Source organism: Heterodontus francisci, chromosome 26 (assembly GCF_036365525.1).
Source record: "Heterodontus francisci isolate sHetFra1 chromosome 26, sHetFra1.hap1, whole genome shotgun sequence".
In the NCBI taxonomy this organism is placed as follows: Eukaryota; Metazoa; Chordata; class Chondrichthyes; order Heterodontiformes; family Heterodontidae; genus Heterodontus; species Heterodontus francisci.
In genome coordinates, this window is record NC_090396.1 from 63,664,471 (window position 1) to 63,681,559 (window position 17,089).

Below are 17,089 nucleotides of genomic sequence, written 5' to 3' on the forward strand. Positions count from 1 at the left end.
GAGACCTCTATAAATGAACTCTCCCAAAACAAATGGACACCTGCAAAAAACGGACACTTATTGGGAGACCCAAAGAACTTGCATTGTAAAATATACAAGCTCTCAAACGGGTCTAGTTCTAGCATTGAATGCTGGCACAGCTCAAAACCCAGGGATAGAGTGGTTTCCCTGCCGCTATGGAAGTTGGGTAAAGAACTCCCCATTCTACTGAATTTTGTTTTACAGTACATACAACAACCATATCGAAATTAAGTACACCAGTAAAAACAGAACAGCTGATGCCGATCCCTAAGGTGTCCCTAACTTACAGGTTTCACTGTATTTTGAAGATAGTAGAGAAAAGCTGAGGCACAAGATTGTACTGCAGAGCATTGAAGTAACTCACATAATTTCTGCAGGCATAATCTAACCCATTTATATGCCTCACTACAGTGAGCATATTGAACATTTCAATGCCTCCATTACACAACGAGTCAAATACAGACAATCATAGCCCCACCTCCTCTTCCCCACAGGCTCCCCCCATACCCCCATCCACCACCACCACCCCAACACCTATATGCCCAGCAGGGCGCACAGCGTTCGATTGACTTTGATCTTTGCCATGATACACGCTTCGAGCTTTCCTACCTTTTGGCTGAAATTTTTGACTGCAGAAATCGGTTCCTGTGGGAATGAAGATGAAGAGATGAAATTTTGAGGCAAACAATGCATTGATTTTGAAGAAACTGCGAGTCTTAACTGTTAATGAGCCTAGAGTTCAAGGCGAAGCTTTCCAAACGTCTGCAAATTCACGCATGTGTGTGGCCTGAAGCCTGGGAGATGTCCTTGTACTAAATGTGGAGGTCAAATGGAAAGACCGGAGGTGTTTGATGAAGTTTTCCTAGATCACCACAGTTGGTGCTGTGCTACTGTATTTGCAATGTGCAGCATTTTCTGAAACAGTACATACGGTACATTCTGGTCAGGATGACTTACAAAGAAAATAACTTACAGTTTTGAAATTATCTATGTCAAGGATCAGCCCAAGAAGCAGCAGAATTGGAGTTTTAGGGGTGAATTTTACCAGCCCCCAATGGCAGGCTTGGAGGCGGGGAAGGGGGGGGTGGTGGGTGTGGTCAATAAAATAGCAGGAAGACACATCCTTCTCCTGGATGCAGTCCCGCCGCTGGGGAAGTTTCCAACCAAATCTGGCAGACTCCCTCATGCCTCTTTTAAAGGCGTATAGTCAGACCTCAGTATTGTGCCCAGTTCTGGGCATCAGACTTTAGAAAGGATCTCAAGGCCCTGGAAAGGGGTGAAGAGAAGTTTTATTAGAATGGTACCAAGGATGAGGGACTTCATTTATATGGAGAGACTGGAGAATTTGGGATTGTTCTCCTAACATCAGAGAAGATGAAGGGGAGAATTAATAAAAACAGAAAATGCCAGAAATATTCAGCAGGTCTGGCAGCATCTGTGAAGACAGAAACAGAGTTAATGTTTCAGAATATTTGCAGTATTTTGCTTTTGTTTTGGAGAATTATTAGAGTTGTTCAAAATTATGAGGGGTTTTGATAGAGTAGATAGGGAGAAACCCTTTCTACTGGCTGGAGGGTCAGTAACCAGAGGACACAGAGTTAAGATAATTGACAAAAAAGCTAGAGGGGAGAAGATTTGTTACTTAGTGTGTTGTGATCTGGGATGCACTGCCTGAAAGGGTGGTGCAAGTGGATTCAATGGTGGCTTTCATAAGGGTAGTGGAAATATACTTAAAAAAGGAAACATCTGCAGGGCTACAGGCAAAAAGCAGGGGATTGGGACCACTTGGATAGCTGTGTCAAAGAGCAGAATGGGTCAAGTAGCCTCCTTAGATCCTGTATAATTCTTATATTTTCAAAGAAGCCGTCGTGATAATGGAAAGCTGTGAAATACAGGCAAAGTTGGTCTGTGAATCATGACTGCAACACCAGAAGGTGTTGGGAGATCAAAATGCCCTTCATTATCTCTCAAACAATATCCCAGTAAGATAATACCAGTAGAACAGATGCAGTGATTCCATAGAAATGGATGCCTTTTTAAAAAATATGGGGCTTTTGGCGACAGATTTCCCTTTTTGTAATTTTCTGGACAGCGTGCTCAAAACCCGGACAGTCTTGTCCAAAAGTGAACGGGCAGCGACCCAGGATTTCATTACTTCAGACTCGCTACCTTTCAATTTGATAAACACAAAAGGTCGCCTAGGAGATGGCAACAGGTTCTAACAGGCGTCAGTAAGGAAAAATGAACATATAACTAGGCCAAAACATCACAGAGTGGTCAGAGAAAATGAGATATGAATCAGTTTTCAGTTGTTTAGGACAAATAGTTTAATTCTAGTTTGCTGTTCTTTGCATAGTTGCTATTGTCATGAGGTCAGGTGATTTCAGCCAATGGGATTGGTGAATATGCTGTTCTTTACAAATATGCAGTGGCACAGGATTGTGGCATTATTTACCCTCCAGTCTTTCCTTATTTCTATGTTGTTTTTCTTTTCAAAATAGTTGCAATGTGCAAACGCAAGGAAGAAGCTCTGGGAAAGGATAGTAATTAGATGGGAGACAGTAACTGACTGCACCATTAAGATAACAAGCTGGTGCAATGTTTCTTTTCCCTGTATGTCCCCAGCCTCTGGATTCCTTTTTCCTTTAAAGTGGTTGGCGGAAGAAGTTGCCCTTAGAGCGAGAAAACGATGGGCTATCAACTGCAGCTTGTAAGAGACAGTAGCAAGTACATATCAAGACCAAAGAGTCGACTTTCAAACAGCAAATCAGCTGTGCCACAGCGTTGCCAGGGAGAGCAGCAAGTGTCACTTTGTGAAGCAAACTGGTGAAGCGGAATTGTGCAAACTGGGTGTAGGGTTGGGGGAGGTGGGGTGCATAGCGGAAGGTTCTAGTACGATGACTCGCAGTGGCAAACAAAATTCAAACACCAACTGCCTGCAAACAGGTTGTGTGTACTAATGGATATGACCCAATGTTACGTGGTTATCAAAACGCAAGAACACAAATGAAAGGAGCAATAGGAACACAGAATGAAAGAATACAAAAAGAAAGCAATAAAACAGAAAGTGTAGCGCGACAATGATCAACTATAGAATTCTAAATAGGCTACAAATATTTCTCACTCCTTCCAGTTTCTCCCTTGAACTTCTCAAAATTCTTCTTGCCAATTCTTCTAAGTTGCTCTCCTCCTCATTGTACTGTCCCCATACACCATACTGCTATGTCCTTTAACCTAGACCCATCCTGCCAGTCCAGTAAACCTATCACAACAGTTTAAAACCAAAAAATAAATAAGAATATTAATCACTAGATAAATCGGTACAGAAAACGGGCAGATGCATGTAAAGCATCTGATTTCCTCCCAGGGTACTGTAATTTCTGGTCAGCCACATGAGATGCATGAACAAATCCTGTCCCTTGTTACTACAACAGAAATCTGATGAAGATGAGGCTATGACAAAGAGTCTTTGAAGAAGATTGATGCAGATGGGTGACTGGTTTGCACTGGAGAGCTGAGAAGCTTAAGTTTGACAGAAAAAGTTAGAAACACATACTCGGATCAGCATCAGAGAGAGAAAGATAGATGAACGTTTCAATGCCAGATCTCATGAAAGGTTATATTCAATTAAGTTAGACTACCTTTCACTAAGATATTGTTGGATTTGCTGAAAGAGCAAAGAGATGTGCCCAAGCCACTACTAATGCTGTAAATTAGGATTCATTGATACATCTTTGACAGCACCTCCCAATACACCATACTTCCATGTCCTTTAACCTAGACCCATCTTGCCAGTCCAACTTCGACCACCTAGAAGGATAAGGGCAATGGGAACACCATCAGAAGAACATAAAGAAATAGGAGTAGGAGTAGACCATTTGGCCCCACCAGCCTACTTGGCCATTCAATACAATCATTGTTGATCTTCTGCCTCAGCTCCACTTTCCCATTTGCTCCCTATATACTTTGATTCCCGAGTGACCAAAAATCTATTTATCCCAGCCTTAAATATATTCAATGATAGAGCACCCACAACCCTCTGGGGTAGAGAATTTCAAAGATTCATAACCCTTGGAGTGAAGTAATTTCTCCTCACCTCAGTCCTCAATGAACAATCCCTTATCCTGAGGCTGTGCCCTCATGTTCTAGATTCCCCAACCAGGGGAAACAATCTCCCAGTGTCTACCCTGTCAATCCCCTTCAGAATCTTGTATGTTTCAGTGAGACCACCTCTCATTCTTCTAAACTGCAGATATAAGGTTGTGTAAAATGGGCCTATCATCAAAGGTCAAGCCTCTCCTTCCAAGAACCAATCTAGTGAAACTTCACTGTAACCTCCAAGGAAAGTATATCCTTCCTTAGATATGGAGACCAAAACTGTCCACAGTACTTTAGGTGTGGTCTCACCAAACCCCTGTATACCACCAAGTTCCCCTCCAAGTCCCGCATGGGAGATTGGCCAAGAAGGCAAGAGCCCATGGGATCCAGGACAATTTGGCAAATAAGATCCAAAATTGGCTTAGTGGCAGGAGGCAGAGGGTGATGGTCGAGGGTTGTTTTTGTGTTTGGAAGCCTGTGACCAGTGGTGTACCGCAGGGATCCATGCTAGGACCCTTGCTGTTTGTAATGTACATTAATGATTTAGAAGTGAATATAGGAGGTATGATCAGTAAGTTTGCAGATGACATGAAAATTGGTGGAGTCGTAAATAGTGAGGAGGAGAGCCTTAGATTACAGGATGATATAGATGGGCTGTTAAGATGGGCAGAGCAGTGGCAAATGGAATTTAATCCTGAGAAGTGTGAGGTGATGCATTTTGGGAGGACTAACAAGGTAAGGGAATATACAATGGATGGTAGGACTCTAGGAAGTACAGGGGGTCAGAGGGACTTTGGTGTACTTGTCCATAGATCACTGAAGGCAGCAGCACAGGTAGAATCATGAGACGTTCGAGGGAGAAACTGGAAGGAGTGAGAAATACTTGCCTATATTAGCCAAGGCATAGAATATAAGAGCAGGGAGGTTATGATGGAGCTGTATAAGAGGCTAGTTAGGCCACAACTGGAGTACTGTGTACAGTTCTGCTCGCCACACTATTGGAAGGATGTGATTGCACTGGAGAGGGTGCAATGCAGATTTACCAGGATGTTGCCAGGCTAGAGCATTTCAGCCAAAAAGAGAGACTTGATAGGTTAGGGTCATTTTCCTTAGAGCAGAGATGGCTGAGTGGGGACCTGATTGAGGTGTACAAAATTATGAGGGGCATCGATAGGGTAGATAGGAAGAAACTTTTGCCCTTAGCAGAGGTGTCATTAACCAAGGGGCATAGATTTAAGGTAAGGGGCAGGAGGTTTAGAGGGGATTTGAGGAAAATAAATTTCACCCAGAGGGTGGTTGGAATCTGGAGCGCACTGCCTGATGGGGTGATAGAGGCAGGAACCCTCACAACACTTAAGAAGTATTTAGATGAGCGCTCGAAACACCACAGCATACAAGGCTACGGGCCAAATGCTGGAAAATGGGATTAGAATAGGTAGGCTTGATGGCCAGCATGGATAGGGTGGGCCGAAGGGCCCGTTTCTGTGCTGGATAACTCTATGACTCTAAAGCAGCTTGACTTGGAAATATATCGTTGTTCCTTCATCGCCACTGGGTCAAAATCCTGGAACTCCCTACCTAACATCACTGTGGGAGCCCCTTCACCACACGGACTGCAGCAGTTCAAGAAGGCAGCTCACCAACACCTGCTCAAGGGCAAAAAGAGATGGGCAATAAGTGTTGGCCTTGCCAGGGATGCCAAATAACCTGAGAATGAATTTTTGAAAAATCATATCGACTTAGAAAAGCAACTTATAACATTCTTGTGATTTTTGTTCCTCTGTGAATGTGTCCTTGAACTACAGGTTGAAAAAAGTCTCAACAGACACTTAACACTGCTCGCTAGGACTGTTGGTTCATGTTGTAACCTGCACAAGTGTCTCAAAACTGTTGTCTAAAGCGTGGAACATCTCTTTTTGAGAAACATTATTCCATGCTGCTCAGGTGACAAATCATTCTTAAAATATCTTTCCACTCTTGAAATGAAGAACTTGTGATAAGATGCTGCTACAAACTGTTCCATTCTCAGCTCTTGGGCTCAGCTTCTGGAAATGCAATTAAACTCCCTCAAGTGAAAACTTGCAGAAAGAAAATGATTGCTTTCAGAAATGTGGATTAATATATATCGCTATGTCAAAGCTATTTAAATCCCTCCATCGTCAGAGCAACTTTTAGGAACATTCAAACTCGTTCATCAAAAAGGAATTAGATAGATACTTGAAGAAGGAAGAATTATAGGGCTATGGAGAATGAACAGGGGAGTGGGTCTAATTGGAAAGCTCTTTCAAAGACCCAGCACACGTACGATGGGCTGAATGGCCTCCTTCTGCACTGTCTGATTCAGTAGACTAGTTTTCAGATTGGACCTTGCCCTAGATTTTTTCAGGGGGCCATGGATGAGCAGGCATGTAAGGATACTTTGATGAAGGATTGGTGATTTTCTATCCCAACAGGCCACTGATGATTGGACATAATTGGGGTGATGTTTCAGAGGTGCTAAAATGAGTGCACCACAAAAGCCAGTATGAAAATTCAAATTGCATGACCTTCACTTCTCTTCAAGGGGCATCCATTAAAATACTGAATTATTGAAAAAAAATCATTGCGTCCATGCGTATTTTTCTGCAAATTGATTATTTAGGAGCACTAACTATAATTAAAAAAACCAAAGTGACTCCTGACAATGCAGTCCAGAGTGACGTCATCAGAGCGCTCCCAATTTCACACATGTGCAGAATGGACTCTTGCTGCCAGTATGGTGCTGTGCATGCGCAGCTTACGTCAGTGCCCAGCTTGCCAGGACTATTCACGCATACGTGCGCAAAAGTAATCCCGTATGCAACGACTGCTCACCACTCACCACTCGCTCCCTGCCTCACCACATCCCCCCCCAGCCACTTGTTCCCCGCTTCACACCCCCCACCCCCCCCACCCACCTACCTGTGGGCCACTCACTCCCGGCCTCGCCACTTCTCCCCTCTCTGCTCTGCCTCTGCTCCCCGCTCCGCCCTGTGATCGCCGTCTCTCTTCCCCACAAGGAGGAAACAGGGGAGAGAGAGTGACAATATAGGCAGGGAAGGGGAGGGGAGGGAGACTGGGAGTGGGATGGTGCGAGGAGGAGAAGTGGGAAGGAGTGGGAGCGGGGAGCAGAAGCGGGAGGGAGCAGGGAGCAGAAGCAGGAGGGTGTGGGGTACAGAGCACAGGGGAGGAAGCGGTGAGTGGCCAGTGGGGGGGGGGGGGGGGGGGGGGAAGGGGGGTGGAGAAGTAGCGAGGCGGCCATGAAGAGAAGTGCGGGAGCGGGGTGCTGTTGGGGGTGGGATGGAGGTGGTGATGGCAGCCACTGGGAATTTGAGTTTCATTTGTTTTTGTGATAAATTGAGCAGTGCCATCTTTACAACTGGCAACTGCCAAAAACATCGCAGACAGTGACGTATCAGTGCAAGAGGCTGCATTTGCGCATGTGCAGGTACTGCACCACCTAGTGGTTGCATTGTCAGCAAATGCAGCCTAGAAAAATGCGAAATCGCAGCACCGTGCAAATTTCAAACAGTGATCAGGAAAAGCTGTACCTATAGGTCACCCTTTTGAGATACTACCAGGACTAGAATTAGAATTAGAACATTACAGCGCAGTACAGGCCCTTCGGCCCTCGATGTTGCGCCGACCATCTGACCTACACTATTCCATTTTCATCCATATGTCTATCCAATGACCACTTAAATGCCCTTAAAGTTGGCGAGTCTACTACTGTCTACTACTGTTGCAGGCAGGGCGTTCCACGCCCTTACTACTCTCTGCGTAAAGAAACTACCTCTGACATCTGTCCTATATCTTTCACCCCTCAACTTAAAGCTATGTCCCCTCGTGTTTGCCATCATCATCCGAGGAAAAAGACTCTCACTATCCACCCTATCTAACCCTCTGATTATCTTGTATGTCTCTATTAAGTCACCTCTCCTCCTCCTTCTCTCCAACGAAAACAACCTCAAGTCCCTCAGCCTTTCCTCGTAAGACCTTCCCTCCATACCAGGTAATATCCTAGTAAATCTCCTCTGCACCCTTTCCATAGCTTCCACATCCTTCCTATAATGCGGTGACCAGAACTGCACGCAATACTCCAGGTGCGGTCTCACCAGAGTTTTGTACAGCTGCAGCATGACCTCGTGGCTCCGAAACTCGATCCCCCTACTAATAAAAGCTAACACACCGTATGCCTTCTTAATAGCCCTATTAACCTGGGTAGCAACCTTCAGGGATTTATGCATCTGGACACCAAGATCTCTCTGTTCATCTACACTACCAAGAATCTTCCCATTAGCCCAGTACTCTGCATTCCTGTTACTCCTTCCAAAGTGAATCACCTCGCACTTTTCCGCATTAAACTCCATTTGCCATCTCTCAACCCAGCTCTGCAGCCTATCTATGTCCCTCTGTACCCTACAACATCCTTCGGCACTATCCACAACTCCACCGACCTTAGTGTCATCCGCAAATTTACTAACCCACCCTTCTACACCCTCTTCCAGGTCATTTATAAAAATGACAAACAGCAGTGGCCCCAAAACAGATCCTTGCGGTACACCACTAGTAACTAAACTCCAGGATGAACATTTGCCATCAACCACCACCCTCTGTCTTCTTTCAGCTAGCCAATTTCTGATCCAAAGCTCTAAATCACCTTCAACTCCATACTTCCGTATTTTCTGCAATAGCCTACCATGGGGAACCTTATCAAACGCCTTACTGAAATCCATATACACCACATCCACTGCTTTACCCTCATCCACCTGTTTGGTCACCTTCTCGAAAAACTCAATAAGGTTTGTGAGGCACGACCTACCCGTCACAAAACCATGCTGACTATCGCTAATGAACTTATTCTTTTCAAGATGATTATAAATCCTGTCTCTTATAACCTTTTCCAACATTTTACCCACAACCGAAGTAAGGCTCACAGGTCTATAATTACCAGGGCTGTCTCTACTCCCCTTCTTGAACAAGGGGACAACATTTGCTATCCTCCAGTCTTCCGGCACTATTCCTGTCGACAATGACGACATAAAGATCAAGGACAAAGGCTCTGCAATCTCCTCCCTAGCGGCACAGTGGCGCAGTGGTTAGCACCGCAGCCTCACAGCTCCAGCGACCCGGGTTCAATTCTGGGTACTGCCTGCGTGGAGTTTGCAAATTCTCCCTGTGTCTGCGTGGGTTTCCTCCGGGTGCTCCGGTTTCCTCCCACATGCCAAAGACTTGCAGGGTGATAGGTTAATTGGCCATTATAAATTGCCCCTAGTATAGGTAGGTGGTAGGGAAATATAGGAACAGGTGGGGATGTGGTCGGAATATGGAATTAGTGTAGGATTAGTATCAATGGGTGGTTGATGGTCGGCACAGACTCGGTGGGCCGAAGGGCCTATTTCAGTGCCGTATCTCTAAACTAAACTTCCCAGAGAATCCTAGGATAAATCCCATCTGGCCCAGGGGACTTATCTATTTTCACACTTTCCAAAATTGATAACACCTCCTCCTTGTGAACCTCAATCCCATCTAGCCTAGTAGCCTGAATCTCAGTATTCTCCTCGACAACATTTTCTTTCTCTACTGTAAATACTGACGCAAAATATTCATTTAACACTTCCCCTACCTCCTCTGATTCCACACACAACTTCCCACTACTATCCTTGATTGGCCCTAATCTAACTCTCGTCATTCTTTTATTCCTGATATACCTATAGAAAGCCTTAGGGTTTTCCCTGATCCTACCCGCCAATGACTTCTCGTGTCCTCTCCTTGCTCTTCTCTTATTATTATTGTGATATCCTCAGCTGGGGTTTTATGATATCTGACAATTATTTGTAAAACATCCCTGTACATGTGCCCTTAAAAAACTACTTGACAGGTCAGACAGTCTGCTCTGCTTTGTAGAAAGAGGCCTTTGTCTGCCAATCCACTGAGCACTGAAGCTGCTAGCTGTGCAGATGTCCACAAGTACTTGCTTGCTTTCCCCCTACTCCTGAAGGAGTGGAGCTTTGCAGCTACTGAATGAATAGAGATACAAAATTAATGTGGGTCTTTCACTCCCACGCACACGCTTAGCTTTTGAATTCCAACACTCTTGTTTCCTTTTCTAATAGTTGAAGACTATTTATTCAAGCTTTTGACCAAATTTAGCTTCAAGTTAATGCTAATATTTCTTACAGTTGCATTAGCTTTAAATTAAGGGTCTCGAGACTCAGCAATGATGCTAATGGGCTTCTGCAAAGACATTTTTAAACGCAATACAGTGACAACTTGTGGATCAGACACAAAAATAATAATTACTGGGAAGAGATTTACGAAGTTAAATCTTGAAAACATCTAATTATGCAGTCGAAGCTCAAGCAGATTTCACAAACAATTATTTCACTGCACTGTTGCGTGTGTGATGATGTCACTGGAGAAATGAATGGACTGCACAACAGTCGTTTTTGCCTTCAGACAACGCAAGGGTGTGTCAACTCCTGGCTGCCCAACTATGGCAAAACTGCACCGGAGTCATCCTTTTGGGAAAATTCATTTGTTTCATGTTTATATGGTTTAAAGATAGGAATGGAAAGTTGGAGAAAGATTGCAGGTAGATGGAGTCAAAATACAATCAGCCACGATGTAACAGAATAGGGAACAGGCTCCAGTCCCTATACCCATGTCTCCTGTGCTAGTCAGTGATGTTGTCCCACTTTCAGTCCAATTTAGTGTCTTTCTCTCCTAGATATTTACTGGTATGTGCTTAATTCTTATTGATTTGACCCTCATTAATTTTCTGAAGGCACTGGCTTCCCAGCTGGATGACAAACAAACCCCCAGGGCAGCACAGTGGCGCAGTGGTTAGCACCGCAGCCTCACAGCTCCAGCGACCCGGGTTCGATTCTGGGTACTGCCTGTGCGGAGTTTGCAAGTTCTCCCTGTGACCGTGTGGGTTTTCGCCGGGTGCTCCGGTTTCCTCTCACAGCCAAAGACTTGCAGGTGATTGGTAAATTGGCCGTTGTAAATTGCCCCTAGTATAGGTAGGTGGTAAGGAATATGGGATTACTGTAGGGTTAGTATAAATGGGTTGTTGGTCGGCACAGACTTGGTGGGCCGAAGGGCCTGTTTCAGTGCTGTATCTCTAAATCAAAAAAAAAATATCAATTGGCCTCTGTTGTTGTGTGTAAGTAACCATTATTCACATGTTGTGGCTGGACCCTTTCAGCTGTTAGGTGGAATCACGGCCACGGCTGATCCTGTCCACAGGCGCAGTGAAATCAAGAGTCACAGCCCTAGCACCAGCCCAGGCAAAAGCAAGTTACTCAGAATAGCCTTCCTCTTCTGTGTGGCCCAGCTACTAACAATTAAAGAGAAACTATGTACTGTACTCTTAATTCCTACTAAACAGAATGAAAACAAAATATTGACTATTATGTACTATAGATGAAGGCAACTGCTGGATTCAACAACAACAGGTGTGTTTAACTACTGAAATACTGACTGCCCTTTGCAGCTTCCACATAGTGCATAGTTACCATTAAGTAACATCCGCTAAACACAACTTGTAAATGTTAGTTCGGCAACTGCCCAGTTGTTTAATGTTTCACTCAGATTAAAAGCACAAAGACTTCAACACCTGGCAGTCGGGCTGGTTTAACTGAATGGAGCTCTAACCACTGGTATGTTTACCTAACTTCCAATGAGGAAGTGGATTACTTAACTCCCCGGAGATATGCCACATTTAACCTACTAAATGTTTGATTTTGCAGAGAGAAGCAAGGCAGGTAAAAGGCAGCTCATTCTCATGGGCTCCTGGGAATGTCACATGAACTGGACATGTGGCTTCAACAACAAAACCAAAAAGCAGCAGCAATAAATAAATAAATAAATAAATGGAGAAAAATGCAGCAGTGAATTAAAGAATTTTGCCAGCCTGTAATTCAAACAATTCCTCTGAGGTAGTGTAAGGATAAAAAATATTATTTTCTGTAACATCTTCTCTATCTATTGCTATGAACTATTATTAATAGGTACAATTAGAAAATCATCTTAAAACCGTCAAATATATCTAGGTTTTCCCAAGGAATTGAATATATTAAATTGCACCCGAAAGATTTAATTTTTTTCTGAAAATGTAACACAAGTCTCACAATTAACCCAATGGCAGGTGAAGTAATACAGCTTTGGTATGATCCATATATAACCTGCGACAGTACAATGATGAAAACATTGTTATGCGGGCTACCAGACAATCTGTGCTGCAACACAGATCCAGTGATTATTCCCTTTCGCCTGCACTTCGAAAAGAAATGGTTGCTTTCTTTCTTCTGAGCTGTGTAGACTTCTTAGTGATCATTGCAGAACGAGAATATTTATCCCTCAGCCAACATTACTGAGAAAGAAAACCTGTTTACCTGGTCATTAACTCACTGCTGTTTGTGGGATCTTGCTGTGCTCAAATTGTTTGCCATATTTCCTACACTGCAACAGTGACTACACTATCAAGCACTTTGGGGTATCCTGAGGTTGTGAAAGGCGCTATATAAATGCAAGTTCTTTCTTCTTTAATCAGGTGAAGCAAATGAGAAAAGTGCACATTTACAATTAGCCCAAGTTTGTAAGAAATGGTGCTGTGCAGCACAGCGATACCGCTTCATGTCCGTGTCCCCCTATACTTCTGAATCCGTGATTTCACCTGGGGCCCTTCCCACAAGGGACAGAACAAAGCCTCACCTGGCTGCTCCTGTGTTGCCTCCGAGCAGAAGCTTCAGAGTCAGCTAATGAGCCAGGGATGCAAATGTTTGATCTTTCCAACAAAGCATAAAAGCCTATAACATTCATTCTCTTTTGTCAAAAGTGGTTTCCTCCTCAATGCTCCCCTGGGGTTCCAGCACATGCAAAGTCAAATTAAATTAACCTCTAAATATTTATTGAATTTCTGAAGATAATCGGAGGGCAATTTTAAACCAACCTGACCTTCGGGAAACTGATGAGATCAGGTGCAATGTGGGTTTGACATTCTGCCTGGTTTCACTCTCCATTGAAGTTAACAAAAGTAAGATTGGGCAGGATATAAAACCCGCATTCCACCCAGTCCCATGGTGGGTTAGGCTAAAATTAGACCCAATGATTAAAATTAGTGTGGTGAGATACAGTCAGAACACTGAATTAACAATTAGATAAACGCACTGTTATAAACTAGATTTTGGACCATGATATGGTGCTCTATCTTGAAGCCAGTCTGACAACTGATGGAACATTCTATTAACATGGGCAGGTGGGCTTGACTGCAAGCTTGTGGTATGGATACTGGACAGTTTCTCTGCTACCGATGCTACTGGCTAGTCTAACCAAATCTTTGTAAGGCATACAAATTAGGAGCAGGAGTAGACCATTCAGCCCCTCGAGCCTGGGAAAATCTTTCCACATGAATATAAAGTACAATACTCCCCATGACCTCAATGTTTTACATTTCGATCAGGAACTCTCATTATCCAACTGTAGTTCCTATAAAGACACGAGCATACTAAAAACAGTATCAGGACAATTCATTCCTCTTTCTGCTCTACTTCTACTTCTAGGTCACCTCATACTGTGGGGATCTCTTCCTCATCTATGCTAAGCATAAGTATCTAACAAAAAATAGCACAGTTGAGCTCCTCATATGCTTCTCCTAATGTTGGTCCAAGTCAATCACCAGGAAGTACATTAGACTTTCATACATTGTGTTTAACTCACTAAAGAGTATTGTGCAGAATAGGTAACCTATTGACAGTTCTTGGCACAGGGTGTCTGTACAACAATAAACGAGTGTAAATGGGGCAAGTCTTCACCTGCAAACACTCCTCGGTACGCCTGTAGCTGCAAACACTCCTCGGTACGCCTGTACCCCCAAAGACTCCTCGGTCCTTTGTATAGTATCAAGCTTGAAAACTAAAATTATCAATTAGAGCCATCATCAAATTCTTTTGGCAGACAGTCTCACTTTGTCCGAAGGAAAAACATTTCGGAGTGTACTGAAATCGGTTGCAGGACCACATAATGTTCTGATCTTTATCAGTTCTGTTTGAATGTACAGTAGAAGGTAAACAGAGAACAGATAAAAACAACAATTAATTTATCCAATTTCCTTCTGCAGCTCTTACCTTAAACCCAATGTCTCCTTTCTTGCAACAGAGGCAGGCAAGCATGAGGAAGATGAAGGTGAAGAGACCAGAAAAGGACACTGCTATCACAGCAAGTGAGGAGGACCATGTGAGCTCGCCGATGGGCATCCCATCTAGTAAAATAAAAACACAGACAACTAATTTTAGTAAACTTGTCAGTTTATCAACAGTTGCAAAAGTTTTTACAGAAAGCTCTATGAAAGTTTTGAATAAATAAGATTCTACTCATAAGCTACATTTTTCAAGAACATTCTACAATTCAGAAGAAACTGTCACGCTTGACAGAAAATACTAATGGCCTTTTTAGAAGCTTTTACTTGGCATACTGTGGAACTATTTTGAAGTTAAGCTCAATGTCAGTGCTAATTAATTTTTGTTATTGTGGTATTCCCTGCACCATTGAGTTACTGTGATGAACTCCCAACTGTTTCTTATTCCTATCATCTGACTATATGTTTATTTAGGTCATCTATGTTGCCAGGGCAGGTTTTAATCAGCTATGATGCTGAACTAAATGATGGAATCAAGGATATTGTCTCTATGAAGCCAAAGCAGCAGCAAAAACTGTTCCATTACTTACATGGGAATAATTGTCAAGAACCTTGACTTTACATGGCAACTGAGTCCATAATAACATCATTCACCCTTAATTACTCACAGCAATAAACACAGCTAGCCAGAATAAGCAAGGAAAAAGTGGGCTGGCTGGAGGAAAAACAAAAAATAACACTATAAAATGGAAAAATACAATATAATGAAAGGAATTGGCTTCACCATTAAAGTTTAGTTCTCTGCAAATATTGGGCCATATATAATAGTGAACTTGCTTACATGGATTTCACACTTAAGTAACATGTGGTCATTCACTTCAAACTAGCTACATGAATACTTACGTGCTACAAATATGCCGATATGCGACTAATTTAAATACATTTGAAATGTACAACATATTCAGTGTACTGTCTGTGATTATACAATGGACTTGCAAGCATTTTTATTCCCTTTAGGTTGGACCCATGGCATAATAACTATCAATGTGATGTCAGAATTATATATTGTCTATTGAGAAGAAGTTATATATTCTTAGAGAAACTTATACTCATTACTGGACAATGAAAGACATTTCCACTTTCAGTGTAAGCATCAGGCATTCCAAGGTCAATTCAGGGTGGGCAGATAAAGAAGAAAGCTTCTTCTATTCTTGCCCTAACACTTTGCCTTAATGGCAACTTCAGAACTGTACCCCAGTCTTTCTATTTCCAACACCAGCCATTGTTAGACCTAAATGGCACTGCTAATGTGTTAAATTACGATCAGTTTTGTGTTACACAACCTGATCCACTAGGAAGACCAGACTTTAGAAGGTTGTGCATCCAACCTATTTTCCAGTTGTCTGGTGAGATACTTAATAGCAGCTCTTTCTACCTACATAGAAACATACATAGAAAATAGGAGCAGGAGTAGGCCATTCAGCCCTTCGAGCCTGCTCCGCCATTCATTATGATCATGGCTGATCATCCAACTCAGTAACCTGTTCCCACTTTCACCCCATACCCTTTGATCCCTTTAGACCCAAGAACTATATCAAACTCCTTCTTGAAAACATACAATGTTTTGGCCTCAACTGCTTTCTGTGGTAGTGAATACCACAGGCTCACCACTCTCTGGGTGAAGAAATTTCTCCTTATCTCAGTCCTGAAAGGTTTACCACGTATCCTTAGACTATGATCCCTAGTTCTGGACTCCCCCACCATCGGGAACATCCTTCCTGCATCTACCCCGTCAAGTCCTGTTAGAATTTCATAGGTTTCTATGAGATCCTCCTCACTCTTCTGAACTCCAGAGAATATAATCCTAACCGACTCAATCTCTCCTCATACGTCAGTCCCACCATCCTAAGAATCAGTCTGGTAAACCTTCGCTGCACTTCCTCTATAGCAAGAACATCCTCCCTCAGATAAAGAGACCAAAACTGCACACAATATTCCAGGTGTGGTCTCATCAAGGCCCTGTATAATTGCAGCAAGACATCCCTGCTCCTGTACTCAAATCTTCTTGCTATGAAGGCCAACATACCATTTGCCTTTTTTACTGCCTGTTGCACCTGCATGCTTACCTTCAGCGACTGGTGTACGAGAACACCCAGTCTCGCTGCATATTCCCCTCTCTCTGTTTATAGCTGTTCAGATAATAATCTGCCTTCCTGTTTTTGCTACCAAAGTGGATAACCTCACATTTATCCACATTATACTGCATCTGCCATGCATTTGACCACTCACTCAACCTGTCCAAATCACCCTGAAGCCTCTCTGCATCCTCCTCACAACTCACCCTCCCACCCAGTTTTGTGTCATCTGCAAATTTGGAGATATTACATTTAGCTCCCTCATCTAAATCATTAATACATATTGTGAATAGCTGGGGTCCTAGCACCGATCCCTGCAGTACCCCACTAGTCACTGCCTGCCATTCGGAAAAAGACCCATTTATCCCTACGCTTTGTTTCCTGTCCACCAACCAATTTTCTATCCATCGCAATACACTACCCCCAATCCCATGTGCTTTAATTTTACATGCTAATCTCTTATGTGGGACTTTGTCAAAAGCCTTCTGAAAGTCCAAATAAACCTCATCAACTCTACTAGTTACATCCTCGAAGAATTCTAGTAGATTTGTCAAGCATGATTTCCCTTTCGTAAACCCATGCTGACTCTGCCCGATTCTACCACTGTTCTCCAAGTGCTCTGCCATAAAATCTTTGATAATGGACTCTAGAATTTTCCCCACTACCGACATCAGGC

The 17,089-nt window shown here is 43.2% G+C and overlaps 1 protein-coding gene across 3 annotated transcripts in view; it reads right to left on the bottom strand.

Annotated features, from left to right (window-relative positions):
• The window catches only part of aatkb (apoptosis-associated tyrosine kinase b), a 344,410-nt gene that overhangs the window by 76,654 nt on the left and 250,667 nt on the right, over positions 1-17,089 (bottom strand). For all 3 annotated transcript variants that reach the window (XM_068058412.1, XM_068058413.1, XM_068058414.1), the window contains exon 2: positions 14,268-14,401. In XM_068058412.1, coding sequence (XP_067914513.1) covers positions 14,268-14,401 — 134 coding nt within the window. The remainder of the gene's footprint in view (positions 1-14,267; positions 14,402-17,089) is intronic.